The following is a 21,295-nucleotide window of genomic DNA, read 5'->3' as shown; positions in this document are numbered from 1 at the left end:
TTAAAATTCCATACCCCAGCCAGAAGTCAAACTGGAATATTCAATATAATTTTTAAGATTCATCATTATAATTTCTCCTTTTGTGTTAGGGAAGTAAGTCCTTTCCATTTTACTCTTAACATCTCCAACATTCCTGATCCACCACTATATTCCAGTTCAGGTACTCACTACTTTATCCTGTTCCTCACTGAGTCTATCATCAATTGGGTTTACCTCAATCTCTCTTTCCTCCTATTTGTAATGTTTTGTTTTCGCATTTCATCATCCATTCATTTCACATATCCAAATCATTTCAGGCTATTTTTTTTTTTTCATTTTATCACTCAACCTTACTAATATTTGTAACGTCAATATTTGTGAGATACACTGACTGACAGAGCAAATGCAACACCAAGGAGGAGTGGTTCGAAAGGGATGAAAGTTGGGGAAAAAACAGAGTCGGCACGGAAGAATAATTGATGTTTATTTCAAACCGATATGCAGGTTACACAATGCGCACGGCATCGACTCAGTAGGATGTAGGACCACCGCGAGCGGCGATGCACGCAGAAACACGTCGAGGTACAGAGTCAATAAGAGTGCGGATGGTGTCCTGAGGGATGGTTCTCCATTCTCTGTCAACCATTTGCCACAGTTGGTCGTCCGTACGAGGCTGGGGCAGAGTTTGCAAACGGCGTCCAATGAGATCCCACACGTGTTCGATTGGTGAGAGATCCGGAGAGTACGCTGGCCACGGAAGCATCTGTACACCTCATAGAGCCTGTTGGGAGATGCGAGCAGTGTGTGGGCGGGCATTATCCTGCTGAAACAGAGCATTGGGCAGCCCCTGAAGGTACGGGAGTGCCACCGGCTGCAGCACATGCTGCACGTAGCGGTGGGCATTTAACGTGCCTTGAATACGCACTAGAGGTGACGTGGAATCATACGCAATAGCGCCCCAAACCATGATGCCGCGTTGTCTAGCAGTAGGGCGCTCCACAGTTACTGCCGGATTTGACCTTTCTCCACGCCGACGCCACACTCGTCTGCGGTGACTATCACTGACAGAACAGAAGCGTGACTCATCGGAGAACACGACGTTCCGCCATTCCCTCATCCAAGTCGCTCTAGCCCGGCACCATGCCAGGCGTGCACGTCTATGCTGTGGAGTCAATGGTAGTCTTCTGAGCGGACGCCGGGAGTGCAGGCCTCCTTCAACCAATCGACGGGAAATTGTTCTGGTCGATATTGGAACAGCCAGGGTGTCTTGCACATGCTGAAGAATTGCGGTTGACGTGGCGTGCGGGGCTGCCACCGCTTGGCGGCGGATGCGCCGATCCTCGCGTGCTGACGTCACTCGGGCTGCGCCTGGACCCCTCGCACGTGCCACATGTCCCTGCGCCAACCATCTTCGCCACAGGCGCTGCACCGTGGACACATCCCTATGGGTATCGGCTGCGATTTGACGAAGCGACCAACCTGCCCTTCTCAGCCCGATCACCATACCCCTCGTAAAGTCGTCTGTCTGCTGGAAATACCTCCGTTGACGGCGGCCTGGCATTCTTAGCTATACACGTGTCCTGTGGCACACGACAACACGTTCTACAATGACTGTCGGCTGAGAAATCACGGTATGAAGTGGGCCATTCGCCAACGCCGTGTCCCATTTATCGTTCGCTACGTGCGCAGCACAGCGGCGCATTTCACATCATGAGCATACCTCAGTGATGTCAGTCTACCCTGCAATTGGCATAAAGTTCTGACCACTCCTTCTTGGTGTTGCATTTGCTCTGTCAGTCAGTGTATTTGTTTTTTAACCTGCAAGTGGTTGCTATATGAGATTTTCTCTCACATTATTTTGTATTGTGAGTTTACTTCCCAGTGATACAACGGAGGTGACTGTTCCCTCTTCTAGGTGAGTTGTTAACTGTCGTGAGTAAGGCGATTCACATTTGAAGGGTAAGCATCCCCTCCTCTAGTTAGAACCAAGATTTGTATGAGTTTGTGCGCCCTGTGTGAGAGGTTCTTTCATCGCGCGACCAGTGGCGTTGGTGTTATGTTGAAGTCGAGAGGGAAACTTTCTCCTCTTGTAGGCATTATATTCTTGCATTTGTATTGCGACTGTCAGAAAGTTAATAATAATAATAATAATAATAATAATAATAATAATAATAATAATAATAATGTTACTGGCTTTACGTCCCACTAACTACTCTTTTGGTTTTCGGAGATGCCAAGGTGCCGGAGTTCTTTTATGTGCCAGTAAATCTATCGACACAAGGCTTATATTTGAGCACCTTCAAATACCACTGGACTGAGCCAGGATTGAGCCTGCCAAGTTGGGGTCAGAAGGCCAGCGCCTCAGCCGCCTGAGCTACTCAACCCGGCTGTCAGACAGTCCTGTATTAATACAAATGTTATTGGTTTTATGGTTTTCGCAGATGGCGAGGTCCCGGAATTTTGTTCTTTTACATGCTAGTAAATCTACGGCTAATATATCTGAGCACCTTCAAATACCACCGGACTGAGGCACTCTTTTGAATATTACGTACTGACATGTGACTGAACTAATAGATAATTTCCATTAAGTAGTAATTTGTTTCTGTAATATACACCTAATCATTTCATTTTTTAATCTAAAATATATAACACAGACTTTGCATCTCATTTCATTAATTCAGTTCATACTTATGCCCCGCAAAACTGTGGAAGATATATTTATTTTAAATGAAGTTTAATGTGAGAGAAAGTCTCACGTGCGACCACTCGTGTTTCAGTTGGGCTAGCGATCACTCGCGGGTTAATATAAAAACTTAGTCTTAGATATTATTGTGATGAGAATTTGTATTTTTGCTCTCTGTAACCTGTCTTCTGCAACATACTTCTGACAAATATCATTTCTGTTGCCTGTATTTGATTTTCATCCTGTTTTGACACTTGCCAGGGCTCAGCTGCATATATCATGATAGGTGTATAGTATGTTATATTAGGCATTTCTTTAGCCTTCGTTGATATATCTTTATTCCATAGTAAATTCTGTACTACATGATATAAATCACTCTTAAATTGCTGATTCCAATATCCAGTCTCAAGTTTTCCATTAATCACTTCCTAAGTGCTTGAAAATCTCTGCAACTTCAATATCTGTATCCTCGTTTCTTATAGTCACAGTTTCACAGTGGTGATGACAAGAGGAAAGAGAAAAGGAAATAAAAATAAAAATGCACAGAAATAATCTTGCAATTAAATTTTGGAAGATACTTGTTTATTTAATATAAAAAATTATTCTTGAATATTTTTGTGATGAGAATTTGCTTCTCATTTTAAATTTATATTCAGATGTTGATCTGTATAATCCAATGTTTTTCTGAAATTTCCGTTCTGTGATCGAATTGTAGGAAGTTCATAGTTCTACAACTTACTCTCCATGCTTCTCAGCTGTCAAACTGTTCAAGGTTGAGTGCTTAGAGTGATGTTTATCAAGGAGATAGAGAGCTAACAAAAATTCATAATTTTTGGAGCTCTTTATGGAATGTCTCTTGAGTTTCAGTGGGAAATATTTTGTACCCTTCTTTTTCCTCTTGCATATCAAATTAAATTCTACCATTAGATTCTGAAAGCTTTTTCTCTCAATCCATAATTGTTCGAGTTAAGAGTATAAGCTTGTTTCTTGCCATGCTGTCGTCTTTTATTATTGCATGTATTGTTAGAACTTTGCAATATTAGTTGTTGAATGTGTTATTGGTTTTGTAGGTGGTGGAAGATGAACTTGACGATCAATATGAAGAACAAATGGAAGAAGCAAAGTGGACTCAGCTAAGAGAGATGAAAGTTCTTGGTTCTGAAGAGCATCATCATCATCATCATCATAACCATTCACACTTATCAAGTGATGGTTTCTTCTGTAATTCCCCTAGTGAGTTTATGTTTATTTTGATACTTCTATGGGTGGGCAGTGTTGCTGCATGTTATAATCAATGAATGGTAAATTGTATTACCAAACCTCATTGTAGTGATAGGCTTTGAATCTCCTTCACAAACATTAAGAGCACTAATCATGCCCATAGCCATTGGGGGGAGGGAGTTGGGGTGGGGTGGGGTGGGGTGGGCATTGCCCTTACTGGCGTCATTTTCCCCTGATCTAGCTCAAGTACAATTAGTTATGTATTAAAATATATTACTGTGGATGTGAGTAGACATGGTATGATTGTATGTATTCTTTGTTTTATATAAAGTTACAGAATGCACATTATGACTTCCCTGTCCTTTCTCTGCCATACACTCTCCCTTTCACTTCAGTCTTCCATCTGCTTCCATTTTTAGTGTCCTCATCTCCTCGGTGTTTTGGTATGTATTTTTTATTTGAAATAATTAGGTATTCGAATGACAGATCAGTGTGATCAACTGATCAGCATTTAAGGCTTGTTTCTTTTATTGCATAATGGCATTATTTTTAATTCTTATGCAAAGAAATATTAGTATTTTAAATTTAATCACTAGAACCCCACGAGGGTGGCACTAATACATCCCAGCATTCACATGCAATGTTTTTTATGTAGAGAGAAAAATGTGAGTATTGCTTTTAATTATTACTTATTTTCAGGTCCAGTTGCAGTTTTAATTTCAATTTTCAGTTTCACAAGTAGGTTACACGTTCTTTTCTTATGTTTGGCAATATGAAAAGGGTTCAGATAAGAAATATTACATCTATTGTCATCAATGGTTGTCTTAAACCATATTCTCTGGGATATACCTGACATATATTTGACAGAAATTATTGTGGATAACCTCTTTTTTTTCATCTTTTAAGGACACTTTTACTCTCCGTCCCGCATAGTAGGGAAAATAATTATAATCCACCAGCTGTAAAAATCATAAAACCACATTTCAATTGAGAATTGTAGTATAAATGAAAATCCACAGCCTGTTTCCAGTCATTTGACCGGGTTAGGAATGGAATGAATGAAGCCCCCTTCTAGGGGCGAGGATGGGAATTGTGCCGGCTGCCGAAGCCTGTCGCACTCCTCTGGGGCAATGATTAATGAATGCTTAATGAAATGAAATGAGATTGGAGAGTTGCTGGAATGAAAGATGACAGGGAAAACCGGAGTGCCCGGAGAAAAACCTGTCCTTCCTTTGCTTTGTCCAGCACAAATCTCACATGGAGTGACCGGGATTTGAACCATGGAGCCCAGTGGTGAGAGGCTGGCGCACTGCCGCCTGAGCCACGGAGGCTTCAATTGTAGTATAAATACGGTATATTTAGATAGTATCTTGCCTGTGTATCTTTGTGTGTGTATCTTTCGTGTGTATCTATTAGAGCATAGTAGGATAAAATACCATAGTACTAATAATAATCTGTCTACGCATTTAGCTTTGTTGATAATCTTTGAGTAGTTCTTGCGGATTACAAACTTGCTATTTTCATTTCTGTTTGTGCATAGTAGTAACACATTGTAATTGGGATACATCTGAACATAGTTTAAAATTATTGTAGTGTATTGTAATATCTTATTAGAAATTAGCTTACCGGGCGAGTTTGCCGCCCGGTTAAGGGCACGCAGCTGTGAGCTTGCATCCGGGAGATAGTGGGTTCGAACTCCACTGTCGGCAGCCCTGAAGATGGTTTTCCGTGGTTTCCCATTTTCACACCAGGTAAATGCTGGGGTTGTACCTTAATTAAGGCCACGGACACTTTCTTCCCACTCCCAGGCCTTTCCTGTCCCATCGTCGCCATAAGACCTGTCTGTGTTTGTGCGATGTAAAACAAATATCAATATTTTAAAAAATAGAAATTAGCGTGCTTATTCTATTGTAAAATATTTGTGCAGTATAGTAGAAGTATCTGTAGAAACTGTCTTACTACAATTCTGTTGTAAGTAGGATAGGTGTAACTGCAGTTTAGAATTGTGTGATTCTTGTGTATTCCTTTCGGTATTCCATAATTAAGAGCAGTTTTTATCCTGTTAGGGTGTTGTAGGATAAAAATATAGTGCGACTAAGTAGTATTGTAGTGTAGTAGTATATTAATTTTTAATTTTAATTAATTTTTAATCTAATTAATATTAATTTTCATGTGATCTTTGTGTACTATCGTAGAAAATATTTCTTTCCTTTCACATTTTTTTGGACATAATAAGTTATTTATTTTTCCTTTCCTTTTCATTTTTCCGTAAAGAATGGCTAAGGAGTGTGAGTGAGGGAACTGTGGATGTGGCCAGGAATTAAAGAGTATGAGGGAGGAGTTGGAGAGTTTGAGGTAGGTAATTAGGATTCTCTCAGAAGACAGGAAGGAAGGTAGGCCTCCCTCAAACAATGTACAGGATACAGTAGGTATAAAAGAGGGATGGGAAGGAAAGGGGGGAATTGTAGAAGACAGGTGGTCGAGTGTTTTAACGGGAAGGAGATTGCAGGCTAAGGGCTCTATTCAAGATCAGAATTCAGGACAGGTGTCTGTGAGAAATAGGTACGAGTCAGTCCAGGTAGAACAACAGGATAAGGAACGGGGAGCTGTTGCTAAGAAGTGTGGAAGTAGGAAGAAGGGAAAAGGTACGAAAAGGAAATGTGGATTAGAGGATAGGAAAAGGCAGGTGGAACAGGGTCATGGGAGGAGAAAAGGGAGGAGGAAGTAGCTTCTGCAGCTGTCAGGAAAGATAGGGCTGACCAAGAGGGGAGGGGATCAAATGAGGTGAGCAGGGTTGAGGCTCTGGTCATGCAGGATGTGGGGAAAGTGTGTGGAGCAAAGGGAACCAGGGTAGAATGTTATCCAGGAATTAGGTTAAGGCAGATGTTGAAGAAAGTAGAAGAGAAGGAGGAGGGAAAGGAGAAGGTGGTAGTGTTTCACGTTGGTACCAACAACAAAAGGCAAGCAGGTATAAGTACCAACATAGCTGGGGATGTGTGGGATCTGGTAAATGCAGCACGGGTGCAGTTTAAGGAAGTGGAGATTGTTATTAGTGGAATACTGTGTAGGAGGGATACTTACAAGAAGGTGATTGGGTATTTAAATGAGACTATGGAGTGGGTTTGTGGGAAACTAGGAGTGAGATTTGTAGATCCTAATGGGTGGGTAGGAGATAGGGATCTGCGCTCAGATGGCCTTCACTTAAACCGCAGTGGTACGTATAAGTTAGGAAATTTGTTTAGAAGGGTTATAGGGAGGTACATTCAGGGAAACGGGGTGGTCTAGGGAGCAGTGTTAAGGGTACAGTGATCTGGAAGTCAAGTAGGGATGACATAAAAATGTTAGCGTTGAACTGTAGAAGTATTGTAAAGAAAGGAATGGAATTAAGTAATTTAATAGATATATACTTACAAGATATTGTAATAGGAGTTGAATCATGGCTGAGAAATGATATAATGTATGCAGAAATTTTCTCATGGAACTGGAGTGTGTATCATAGAGATAGGATAGGAATAGGAGGAGGGGGAGTATTTGTTCTGGTGAAAGAAAAATTTGTAAGCTGCGAAAAAGTTAAAGATGACAAATATGAAATTCTAGGTGTAAGGCTCATTTCTAAAGATAATAGGCAACTTGATGTCTTTGGAGTGTACAGACTGGGAAAGGGTAGCACTGACACTGATTCAAAATTATTTGATAAGATAATCAGCTATGTGGGAAACAACATGGAAAGGAATGTGATTGTAGTGGGAGATCTCAGTTTACCAAATGTCAATTGGGAAGGTAATGCAAACGACAGGAAGCATGACCAACAAATGGCAAGTAAGTTAAGGGAAGGACAGCTGATTCAGAAAGTGATGAAACCAACTAGAGGGAAGAATATACTGTACGAGGTGCTGGTAAAACCAGATAAGACTACAGAGAAACCAAAGTGATAGATGGTATTAATGATTACAAAGCTGTTTTTATCGTAGTTAAAAATAAATGCGAAAGAAAGGAAGATATGGCTAAAGCAGGCATGAGGGAGTTTTTAAAAAGTAACTGTGATCGGTGGAAAACGATAAATAAAAATGTAAACAGACTCTGGAATGGGTTTAAAGCAATTGTTGAGGAATGTGAAAACAGGTTTGTACTTTTAAAGGTGGTAAGGAATGGTAAAGACCCACTTTATTATAACAAAGAAATAAAGAGATTAAGAAGGAGGTGCAGACTGGAAAGAAATACAATTAGAAATGGCTGTGGAAGTAAGGAGAATTGAATCTAGCAAAGAAGTCAGCTAAGGAATATACATGGGTCGAGTCATAAGTCATGGCAACTATTTGATTTCTCACGAACAGGAGACAAGGGCTTGGCTACAATATAACTCACAGCTGTTTCAATTCCACAATCTGTCGATGTGCCTTTTGTAAAGAAGACTTCAACTTAGAAAAATACGACTATGATTATAGAAACATCAAGAGGTTTTATAACATCCTTCAAGTACGATTAATAGATGTTATCAGACATCAAACATTGTAATTAGCATCCAGACAAAAAAAAACCAAAACCAAACCCCATGGCACTACAGCCCTTGAAGGGCCTTGGCCTACCAAGCGACCGCTGCTCAGCCCGAAGGCCTGCAGATTACGAGGTGTCGTGTGGTCAGCACGACGAATCCTCTCGGTCGTTATGCTTGGCTTTCTAGACCGGGGCCGCTATCTCACCGTCAGATAGCTCCTCAATTCTAATCACGTAGGCTGAGTGGACCTCGAACCAGCCCTCAGGTCCAGGTAAAAATCCCTGACCTGGCCGGGAATCGAACCCGGGGCCTCCGGGTGAGAGGCAGGCACGCTACCCCTACACCACGGGGCCGGCAGCATCCAGACAACCTTTCACTTAAATCTTTATCCTGTGACTGTACATAGTGTCTTAACATGGTGTTTATTTTATATCAAGTGTTAATTGTATTGTACATAGTGACTTAACGTGGTGTTTATTTTGTATCAAGTGTTAATATATTCTTTAAATGTTGAACATTGTTTCATAAGACTGAGAGTGCCTAACTACATGATAATTATTTTAATAGGTGGTAACACCAGATATCTTATGAATGATTTCAAAGACTTTTTCAAGAACTCCACTAAATCTTGTTTACTTGTCAGTAAAGGACTGTCACATTGTATTTTTAACTCATACTACTATTTTAGTTATATGATGGTTTAATATGAATGTATCGGGATCCCAATTACAATTGATTTTGAGTCTGAGAGATAGGCTGACGATGCTCACAACAAGGGCGAAACATGTCCCAATTTAAGTGCCATGCTTAAGTTATAAACATTCTCACGAATGTATTGTATTGAATAGGTTGACCACTTCAATAAACTTAATTGTTTCAAAATTATAATTGGTGTGTTTCGAGCTGTCAGTGGAGAGATGGCGTGGAATGACATTAGTAGACGAATAAGTTTGAGTGGTGTCTTTAAAAGTAGGAAAGATAACAATATGAAGATAAAGTTGGAGTTCAAGAGGACAAATTGTGGCAAATATTCGTTTATAGGAAGTGGAGTTAGTGATTGGAATAACTTACCAAGGGAGATGTTCATTAAATTTCCAATTTCTTTGAAATCATTCAAGAAAAGGCTAGAAAAACATCAGATGGGGAGTCTGCCACCTGGGCGAGTGCCCTAGATTCAGATCAGTAGTGACCGATACTGTATCTTGCACTTTATTTCTGAAAATTCGTGCCGAAAGATCAGGGTGTGTGGTATTTGCAAGATGTTAGTAAATTTAATTTAATTACAATTAGCATACTTTTTAAAAATAGTAAAGGCTCGCAATTACACATAATAGATTGTATTTTATTATGTTCCGTAACATGTTATTGTGTATTAATAAACCGGACGAGTTGGACGCTTCCTTCCCAATCCTAGGCCTTTCCTTTCCCATCATTGCCATAATACCTACCTGTGTCACTGTGACGTAAAGCAAATTCTAAATAAATAAAAAAAAGTTAGTATTAAGAAAAGTATTAAAGTTTCATTACATACCATATCCTGGTACATTGAAATTCCAGCCTGTTCAATAGTGTCGCATTCCATCTAGCACATTAGGCCAGGGAATACCCTAGAATCAATTATTACTTACCTGCTTTTCACCAATCATGGGTAGAGAGTTGCTTTGACTGTAATAAGACGAGGATTATGGGAAACAAGCAGCTCTGAATATGGTTTTTCGTGTTTTCCCATTTTTACACCAGGCAAATGCTGGGGCTGTACCTTAATTAAGACCACGGCCGCTTCCGTCCCACTCCTAGGCCTTTCCTATCCCATCATCGCCATAATACCTATCTGTGTCAGTGCAACATAAAACAAATTCTAAAAAAGAAATGATTATTAAGAAAAGTATTAAAGTTTGTAAGATTCCATTCATAGAAGAATACACTCCCCTGTCTTTTCTGCTTCCATTTCATTATGTAGAAAATGAAGAAAAATACTAGGCCTACTACCATATTTCATCATATAATATGCATATTTTTTATTTACGGGTCTACCTGAAACTGTTTATCAAGGGCAACTTTCAGTTTTCGCTAGAAGTGTACATTAAACTCCATCATTTTAAATTCTCGGCCCATGCATGATTACCTTGTTTCTTTGCAAATTCAATCACTCAAATTTTAAAACTTGCTGTAAAACATGAACGCTTCTCCCTAACTCATCTGTAAACAAAGTCGCTGTGGAAAGTATCGTAATACACTGGACTCATTCTTATACCTTACATCTTTCACATACCACATCCTGGTACATGGAAATTACAGCCAGTTCAATAGTGTCGCATTCCATCTAACTCATTAGGCCAGGGAATACCCTAGAATCTATTATTACTTACCTGCTTTTCACCAATCATGGGTAGAGAGCTGCTTTGTCTCTAATAAGGCGAGGATTATGGAAAACAATTTGACCTTGAGCTGAGAGTAGGCATGCATTCTGCAAGGTGTACCTTGTCATATTTACACTGACCCGTGAAGAAAAACTGGTGTAAGTTATAAATGGAGATTATATTTCTCCCTCAATTCCATATAAAAAATTATGGTGTATGTTATATGCAATGATGAGATATACACGAGTAAATATTGTAATACAACTGTAAAATTAACTACTAATCACTTATAAGTAGAGATGAGCTTAACCGATATGTCAGAATATCGGTGACAGGCGTATGCGACACAGAAATATCTGTGACTTTTATCTGTGATTCAGTCACAGGAAGCACGTGCATCATCATGGGTCACGGTTAGAGATGAGCTTAAATGATATTTCAGAATATCTGTGACCAGCGTATCTGTGACACAAAAATATCTAACTTGTATCTGTGATTCATTCACAGGAAGCACGAGCATATGATTATCGTCACGGTCACTCTTTGGTTGCCGGCGGCCAGCATGGAAATACTTCTAGTTGATATGATGACAATGTCAGGTAGTATTTTTCGGTAGATTCGGGACATTAGAAGTGGGGAAAATAGTATTCGCATTTATAATTTGAAGCTTTAATAAAGTTGTTAATTGATTGATTGAAACGTTGTTAACATGTATGTTCAGTCCTCAGCCCTAAGGCCGGTTGGATCCTCAACAGCTCACTGAAGAGGCGTACTAGGGAAATGAGGAGTGGGGTAGTTTCCCATTGCTCACCGAGCCAGAAGTTGCTATTAAATATTAGTCTGCCAAGCCCACTGAAATGCATGCATCAACTGACCCTATGAGCAACATTTTCACACCATTCATAGCAGGGACTGGCTGCATAAGGAATGGCATTACTAGCATCGCTCATACCTCAGTCACTTTCACATTGTCAAAGCAAGGATAAGACAGAGACAGATTAATGAAAGTAATAAAATTGCTCTAGCCTATACCAGAAGACGTAGTGCACTGTAAACACTAGGTACCACCAGCAAAGACGTTGTTAACATAATGCGCAATAAATTAACAAGCGGAATGTGATTACCAGTGTCGTGCCTCTGGGATACCAATTATTTATTGTACTTAATGTAGGTTTAAAAATAAAAGGACTAAAAATAATAAATTTATAAACTTAGTACAAAGATTCCTCCCATATACAGGGCTATTCAGTAAAGTTGTCCACCTCAAATAACTCGTGAAAGGTTAAAAATATTGACATTTTGTTTTCACTTTCAGTAATGATAGGGTTAATAATCAGACTTAAATTAAGTACTGTGTCATTACGTTAATATTTTCTGGGATCATGGTACTAACTTCACTTTTTTTTTAAACGGTACCACACTATTTTGTACACATGGCCTTAAATCTACTAACACTACAAATTCAGCACCATGATTGTTTTGAAAATTGGACAAGTAAACAAAAATTTAAAAGTGTGTTTTACATGAGCAATTACAACTTATTTCAGCTCTTCTGATAATTTGACAATTTGCACTTTTGTTAATTTGTCAGAGTGGGGACGATATGGTCCCAGCAACTATGTGGAGACATTTTGATTTGACACCATTTAGGCTGCCTGCATCCATTTTAGAGGAGCAGATCTTTGTTGGGCAATCTATGGCTGAGTTTTAATTAATTTTGTCAGTCATACTGCAAATGTGTCACTAGATGCCAACATTTTTCACAAAGCCTTACCCTTGTCTTTCTCCTCTTGATATCACCATGGTCTTGCTTTCCTCAGCACTGATTTTCCTACCATACTTTTAAATTTTCTCATTCAGTGCATGAAGTTGTATTTCTTTGCTGTTTGTTCCCCAGATCGCAATATTGTCTGCAAATAGTAGTAAGTTCATCTCCCTATTTCCATATGCTTCTTTTGTTTCATTTACAATTTCATCCATAACCATTAGAAACAAAAGAGGTGACACCACACTCCCCTGTCTTAGTCCAGTTTCATTTCTAAACCATTCTGTCTTTCCAACTGGAGTTTGTAAGTTGCTGATGCACTTGTACATTGCTTCCACCATTTGTACTGTTTGTGTACCCAGTCTCTTTTTGACCATGGTTTACCAATCCTTCTTCCTGGGAGCACTATTGTGTGCCACTGTTAGATCTATGAATGCCATGACCAGATCCTTTTCATGCTCCCAATTCTTTTCCATTAATTGCCTCATGCTGAAGATTGGGTCCACTTTCAAAACCGTACTGTTCCACTTGCAACTCTCCTCCTAACGTTCTTCTCATTCTCCTATCTAATATCCTTTCCAGTGTTTTTGCCACTTGTGATAAGAGTGTGATTCCTTCCTAGTTATCACACACCTTTTTGTCCCCCTTCTTAAAGACTGGTATTATTATTCCCTTTCCCCATTCTTCTGGCACAGGTTTCTGCTTCTGTATGCACTTTAACAATCTGCACATCCCTCTTAGTCCAGTAGGTCCAGCAGCTTTTTATCATTTCCACACTGATTTCATCCATCCCAGTGCCTTCCCCATTTTCATTTTACAGACTGCTGATTCCACCTCTTAACATTGTTATATCACCGGGCGAGTTGACCGTGCGGTTAGGGGCGTGCAGCTGTGAGCTTGCATCCGGGAGATAGTGGGTTTGAACCCCACTGTCGGCAGCCCTGAAGATGGTTTTCCGTGGTTTCCCATTTTCACACCAGGCAAATGCTGGGGCTGTACCTTAATTAAGGCCACAGCTGCTTCCTTCCCACTCCTAGCCCTTTCCTGTCCCATCATCGCCATAAGACCTATCTGTGTCTGTGCAACGTAAAGCAACTAGCAAAAAAAAAAAAATAATTGTTATATCATCTTCTGCTGTTGAGACATCACACCATATTAGTACCATCTCCTCTGCACAATTTCTCACATTTAGCATCTTATGAAAATACTCCTTCCATCTTCTCTTTATTTCTTCTGGATGTGTTATCAACTCTCCACTTTCTCTTTCATCAGCTGTGTATAAACTCTTTCTTTCCTATTACTTTGTATAATTTTTTTTAAATTCTATTTTTATAAATGATATATTTAAATTTGTTCTTGTTTACAGGTATAGATTATTCCAGAGTAGTTTTTAAATCCATTGGAAATGCAGATATATTCACATTGGATTCTATTTTGGCTGTGTGCCACTTAGATAGAATGCTGAGCACGGGGCATGATTTTGAAAACCTTTGTCAGACTATAACCCGTGGCAAGTGCTGTCGTAGTTGGTCACTTGGCAACTATATTGCATTACTTCACAACCGAACTTCATGTTTTGATATCACGGTAAGAAAATTTTACTGAAGTAGATTTAGAATTTCCATGTAGTGATTCTGTCTACTGCATCATTGCACGAGCTATACTTGAAGCTGCGATCTAATGGGATGGAATAATTACATAATTATATTATTTACCATATTTTATTTTCTAATACATTAAAGCAGGGTGCCTTAAATTGCTTCTTTGAACTCCTCAAATTAATGCTAGAAATGTTGGAGAATAAAAACTAGGTTGTAAAATGGAACTTCTACATCAAATTAAATAACATTTTGTGTTGCTTACTTCATTTGCTTGTGAATGACCTCGAAATTTCTTACTGCCAGAAATATAAAAACCAATAAACTTCTATTTAAGTCTGTCATGATTACAACTTTTGGAACCCTACTTCTCTTATCTTCAAATGTTTAAAGCAAGCAAATTTTAGTTTTATATGACTGTTAATATCATGATCAGAGCCAAAGGACTTAATTTTACATGAAATATGAAGGACCTCCAATTTCTTTGTGGAAGTCTTATCATAAGGACTTGACTTTTTATTTCATAAGTCTGACTTGCATTGGCTAGGATTCAAACCGCAGCCTCCTTGGTAAGAAGCCTGTGACATTGCCACTCGGCTGTGTTGATCCTCTTCAGACGTTTAACTGATCTCTTTCTATTTTGTTGTTACTGTATTATTTTAGGTGTTTGTACATGATAGCTTTTACGTATGGATCACCTTGAGGTAGATAATCAGTAGAAGTACACGTTATTTTTAAAGTACCACATCAGCTAAGGGGTCGGAATGAATGAGGTGCAGGCTACATGACGACTGACTCGAGGTCAGGGGAAAGCTTGGGTTGTGACTAGGCGAGATAGGAGTAGCCAATGTGAAAGCTTTATTTGAACGGCCACATGACCCAATGACGTACACATCGTCCAATCCTGACCTAGTGACAATCTAATACAGCTAATTATAATCACATGGTTTACAGTCGTAAGTTCTAGAAATAAATATGAAAATTGTAACAGAATATATTATCAGAATTGTACACTTACTCTACTGCATATATGCATTATGTGTGAAATTTGTTAGTAATATTTTCTCAAACATTGGAATACTTCTTTTTGTCTGCTTTTGAAGAAAAGTTACAAAGCATGTGGTAAATATTACTATACTGTAGTTCACAGTACAAATGATAAGCAAGATTCTGCACAGGTGCTTCATTGCTGCACTGAAAACTAGTCAGCTTCAGTAAACACCCAAAGTTTATCATTGCCAGCTGCCCATCGGAGATGATTGTTATTAAGTGTTTCATACCAAACCAAACCCCATGGCACTACAGCCCTTGAAGGGCCTTGGCCTACCAAGCGACCGCTGCTCAGCCCGAAGGCCTGCAGATTACGAGGTGTCGTGTGGTCAACACGACGAATCCTCTCGGCCGTTATTCTTGGCTTTCTAGACCGGGGCCGCTATCTCACCGTCAGATAGCTCCTCAATTCTAATCACGCAGGCTGAGTGGACCTCGAACCAGCCCTCAGGTCCAGGTAAAAATCCCTGACCTGGCCGGGAATCGAACCCGGGGCCTCCGGGTAAGAGACAGGCACGCTACCCCTACACCACGGGGCCGGCTTAAGTGTTTCATACAGTCATTAATTCTGCCTGTAGCCATTTCTTGATGGATGCAGTATTTTTTCATCTACTGTATATTTTGTCACAGGCCAGAGCAAAATGTAGATTCCACCAAAGTATCATGTATGTCTGTGACAATGTGGAAACAGGGGTGTAGTGTTGAGTAATGACATTGATTTTAATGGAAGTTACTACTCATGGGGGCAGTCGGGCTGCAATAGCGCTTTCTGCCCTAATAAGAGAAGCAATGGCAAACTACCTTACTCCTCATCATACCTTGTATGCCTCATTGTAGTATTACCATTGGTTTTTGCAGTTTCCTTATGACTGCATAAACTTTGATGGAGTGATTTGAGGTCCAACCAGCCTCTGAACTAAAGACTTAACAGAGAGACTGTAATTAATATGCTAAGTAGTGGAAGATATCTGGCAAAGTCATCGGACTCTTCACAAGCAAACCATAAATTAAACCATTAGAATATGTTATAATATTGAGGGCCGAGGCTAGAGGGACTGGCAGGAGGTAACAGTACCACTGTAGCAGCGATAACGAAGATGGGTCCAGCGGCGATCGGAACAATAGCCCCGGCGAATTTGGAGGCATGCGATAACGAAGTTGGCCAAGCTACTTCAGAGTTGCTGTAAACAATCAACAACGGAGTAGCTGCTGAAGTGGAAACTACAAGGTCCTTTATCAATGATCTACTGCTGACCTATAAAATGTGTGAATCTGGAGCTTGGAATCAATTTTAAGACAGTCATTAGCAAGTTGTTCAGGAGTGTATCAGCAACGAGTGAGTCGATCAGACTGTCATAACTATGCAGGATGCAGTGTGGCCTATGAGTCAAGTTCTTAGATTTCTTTTGTTGTGGAGTGAACTCCTTATTTGCGTTTAATGCTGATTGCTTGAATAGAAGTGCCACTAAAGGTTATAAATGTCTCTTACTCATTCATAGATACAAGACATCAAATAAGTCCTTAGGACCAGTGTAAGTCACAGATCTAAATTCAGTGAACACGCAGCATGCCCCAACAGCGCATTGACCTGCTAGATGAGTTTGAGAGAAACCGCATTGTCCGACTAAAGGCCGGTCTCCACTGATTAACATTTAACACCAACATGTTAAATTTAACATGTTACAATTGACATGTGTATTTGTGATTCTGTCTTCCAATTGACTTTGCATGTTAACTCAGAATGTTGAGGTTAACACTTTTATCATGTTGGCGTATTTTCCGCTCCAAGTGGAAAACATGTCAAGTCAGTTCGTTGTTCGTGAGATGTTGGCACAGCTTCGGCAACTTTTTTGCTGTTTCCATGTCAACAGACGTGCTTCACATGAAGTAGGATTATAGTTCAACACTCCACAACACTCATTCTCTTTGTTATAAGCTACAAATACAGTACCGGTACCAGTATGCGCACTTGTGTCGTTCTCTCTGCACTATACTAGAATTTATAGTCAGAAATGGAGTGGAGCAAGGTGATTACTCTGGACTTAATTAATGACATAATAGAAAGGCCTTGTTTCTGGGATGTTTCATCAAAGGAATACAGAGATAAAGCGAAGAAAGCTGACAGTTTCCAGGAACTCTAAATGTTATCTATAATTGTTCCCGCAAGTGCATCGAAAAATTAACCTAGCGTCCCTCCGCTCCCAGTACAGTCAAGAATTGAAAAAAATTCAGGTAAGTCGGAAGTCGGGGGCGGGAGCAGACGAAGTTTATACTTCAAAGTGGTTTGCTTTTGAAGCAACTAAGCAGGATGAGGGGAGAAAATGTATGTAATAAAACTGCATTTCTAAATCATAACAAGAAGCAACAGTGGCAGTAACAAAGACCAAATCCTCTTCATCTGAGTCCATTGTCCTTGTTTAAAAATACTAGACACCACCTAAATGTACTGTATTACCACAAATTGATATGATGAACTACCTATATATAAACAAAGAAAGTCAAGGTTAACATGTTTATTAACTGTGGACACAATGTTAAATGAAACAGTATTTAACATTTAACATGTTGATGGTGTCACCAGTCAAAATTTAACACTTTTAACGTTTAACATGTTGTTGTTGAATGTTACAGTAGAAGTCCGCTATAGCGAGTACGGTATATAACGAGAACCCCTTTATACCGACAATGTTTTGCTGTCCCTTCAAAATTCCTATATTAAACTGTGTATTATCCTTCGGTCACAGCGAGAGCCCTGTCACTGACGCATCCATTATTACGAGCAATTAAGCGCGCACGATTTTTTCCGTTACTGATATTTATGCACCCCAGTGATTGTGTTGCATGCAATCGATTATCTTCGGTATCGTTTCCTTGCTATGTCCACTAGCGAGTTCTCTCGTCGACATTCGATGGCGATGTCAGAGTCGATTAGTAATACCCGTCGACTGCTGTTCCATAAAGAAAATTTGAAATGAAAGGGGATACGTTTTCGTAATAAATGCGTAAATAACATGGCCGATAGCGGTTGTTAATTGTTAAAAATAACGGCTGAAGTAAACAATCTCTTAATTTTAATGTTATATACTGAAATTAAGTAAGAATGTGATACACCTCAAGATATGGCAGAGGTCATCACTGATTACAGAGAATAGTTTATATTTTCTCGCGTCTAGTTAAATTTTGGAAAGGCTATTCACATGTAATTTTTAGCGCGGATAACTCATTTCTCTACATGCATTTCAAATAGGCTATGTTTTCATGACACATATAGGCTACTGTTAGGTTAGGTGACGCCATTTGAAGAAGAAAACTCTGGAGTGATACCGTATTTCTCCGAATCCAAGATGACTTTTTGCCTCAGAATCTCATGCAAAAAATCAAGGGTTGTCTTGCATTCGCGGCCTAATACCACTGGCAACTACTGCGATAACCACGCTGCTTCTTTTCACCCCCACATGCTCTCGCGCACACGAAATTCGTAGACAATGAACGACCGCCTCTTTACAGTATTATACATCGCTAGCTGTGACAACCGGTTGGTTGTACACTGCCTGTATGTAACATCACTGGATCTCGGGAAAGAGTGTAGAGAGAATGGCATTCTATTAGCCTCTATAACGTTTCTGAAATCTGCAGAATGGCATCAAAACGTGCGAGCCTTCTAATTCTTAGAAAGCCACGGCTACTCAGTGGCAGAGTTATAACATATCTACTGTACCTGACTCTTAGTAAAATTAAGTTTTATAGACAGCAGGAATATTTTCGTGATGGACAGTTGTAAAGATACGTGGAATAGGTATTTCCGGAAAATTTTCAACGGGTTCTCATTGATGTTATGATACCAATTTTAAGTTAATGGTTATTAAACACTCGGAAATGTAGAATAATTGTGCAGCCGCAAGAAAATATGGCATAGGCCTAACTAAAGCCAATATTTGGCGTCGGCATGAAGACAAAGATAGCTAAAAATGTGTAGTGTAAAAAAAAATGCATTCAGTGGTCCGCAACAAGGACGCTTTAAAGAAGTCGAAATGAAATTGTGCGGTATGTGCACGAAAAACGCAAGGGCGGATTGGCCATACCGTGGAGCAATAAACTCGTTCGTTGACCTTTAACGTCCGCGAATAAGCCTATACATCACTAGCCGCTGAAATTAGCCGAACCTGGCAAGCGAGACTTGCGTATAGCGGTAACCAGTTATATCTGACACTGAGTAAAAGTACCGTAACAGTTTTATAGACAGCAAGAATATTTTCCTGGTGGATCGTTGTATTGTAGAGACTCATGGAATAGGTATTGCCGGCAAATTTTCAACGGGTTCTCTTCGGTATTATGATACCAATTTTAAGTTATTGGACATTAAACCCATGGATATAAAGAATAATTGTGCAGCCGCAAAAAAATGCGGCATAATGAAAGCCAGTGTTCGGCGTCTAAAAATAGTCTAAAAATGTGTACTGTACAATATAGGCATTCAATTGATTTTACAAAGCACTTTTTGAACCTGATTAAAATTGTTTGAAGGGAAAAGTGGGGTTCGTCTTGGATTCTGAGAAATACGGTACTTTAATTTTTTCAGAATGAAATTCAACATATACTTTCACGTAGTATCAGATTTCGAAAAATAACAAGCAAGTAAGCCGTAGTGTGGATATCATCCGCGGAAACGCAAGTTTTGAACAAACTGATTGCCGTATCATACTGATTTTAATGCATATGGGGGGTTTTCTGACTTTTGTACAACAATCGGATATAACGACAATCCGCTAAAGCAAGTAAATTTTCCGATATTGTGAATTCTCGCTATAACAGACTTCTACTGTAATTAGTGGAGACTGGCCTTAAGAGAGGCAGGTTGAACGATTTGGTGCATCGCTTGCCACTTGAACCGTTCTGACTACAGTGTGCATCGGTGTTGGATGCAGTGGGAACTTGAGGGTACGCACACATTGAAAAGGCTCGAGTTGACCCTGGCAGGCTAACAGTAGGGAGGACTGTTTTATCATGTGACAGGCTGTAAGCACTCTGTGGGTATTGCTGTGCATAATCCAGAGACATGTCACAGCTGCTGGGAATACACCTGTGTCCACCAGGAATTACCATATCAGGCGGCTAGCAGAGGAGGAGCTGTTGTTGCAACATTCCTTACAATGTCGACCATTATGACCTGAGGATCGACGAGCACGTTTGAACTTCTGCTAGAAATGGGAAGCATGGCAAAATACCGATTAGTAGCGAGTGGTGTTCGGTGACAAATCACGGTTCTATCTGGATACAGACGACGACTACCAAATTGAAGTCTGGAGATGTCCTGGCCTTCACAGTGATATATGCTGTGTTGGAGAGGGTCACACTCGGAGAGTTAGTAAATAAAACACTAGCACCAATGTCTGTGAGAGAATCACTGTAGTGAGCGGAGCATGTTGAAATCTCAGCTGTTTGGCAAAAAGCTCGCTCTGCTGTACACATCAACGTAAAGGGACTTTTAACCCTTAGCCCTCTTTTTCTTCTGAACACTGCTGTCTCTCCAGCTCCATTTAAGAATCTGCTTGCAGAGGGATAACAGAGAGCACATACACATTGACAGCATATTTATAAAAATCGGCTAAAGCAAACACAAAATAAATATAATACAAGTACAATACAGTATTCAGGTGAAATTTTCAGCATTTTCAAACCTAAAATTATCTCAGACAGTCACTTTTTGTCTGTAATAGTGCGTTGTGTGAAACTTCCCAAAACACTCGCCGGGATGTAATCCAGGCTTTTTTCTGCAGGTATTGCTGAAAAACCACTCTCGCATCGTAATTTAGGCTTACTGTTCATTGCCATATTTAGGATTACGCCTAAAAATGCTTTGAATTCAGGAAAAGTAACATCTATCAACGACTCCCTAATAGACTCACGTGTGAGGGGCGTAACCTTTTGAATGTTTACGCTAGCATAACGGTTAGTCTGACGCACAATTTCCAACAATAACTCGTCAGTCAAAAGTAATAATTGGAAAATGTCAAGTTCATTCAACCATGCGGTTGTTTATAACCTGACGTACTTGTGAATGAGCTTTTGAAATCCAAGTCAGTGTCGCGGTATTTCCTCCATCCATCAGAAGAGGTACCAGCATTGACATTCAGCATAATTTTC

At 39.8% G+C, this 21,295-nt stretch overlaps 1 protein-coding gene across 1 annotated transcript in view; it reads left to right on the top strand.

Annotated features, from left to right (window-relative positions):
- The window catches only part of disp (dispatched), a 185,510-nt gene that overhangs the window by 81,004 nt on the left and 83,211 nt on the right, over positions 1 to 21,295 (top strand). Inside the window, exons 8-9 of the mRNA XM_067140121.2 lie at positions 3,733 to 3,895; positions 13,870 to 14,090. Of these exons, the coding sequence (XP_066996222.2) occupies positions 3,733 to 3,895; positions 13,870 to 14,090 (384 nt within the window). The remainder of the gene's footprint in view (positions 1 to 3,732; positions 3,896 to 13,869; positions 14,091 to 21,295) is intronic.

This window comes from Anabrus simplex, chromosome 2, assembly GCF_040414725.1.
Source record: "Anabrus simplex isolate iqAnaSimp1 chromosome 2, ASM4041472v1, whole genome shotgun sequence".
NCBI lineage: Eukaryota > Metazoa > Arthropoda > Insecta > Orthoptera > Tettigoniidae > Anabrus > Anabrus simplex.
This window is presented reverse-complemented; position numbering and strand designations above follow the sequence as displayed.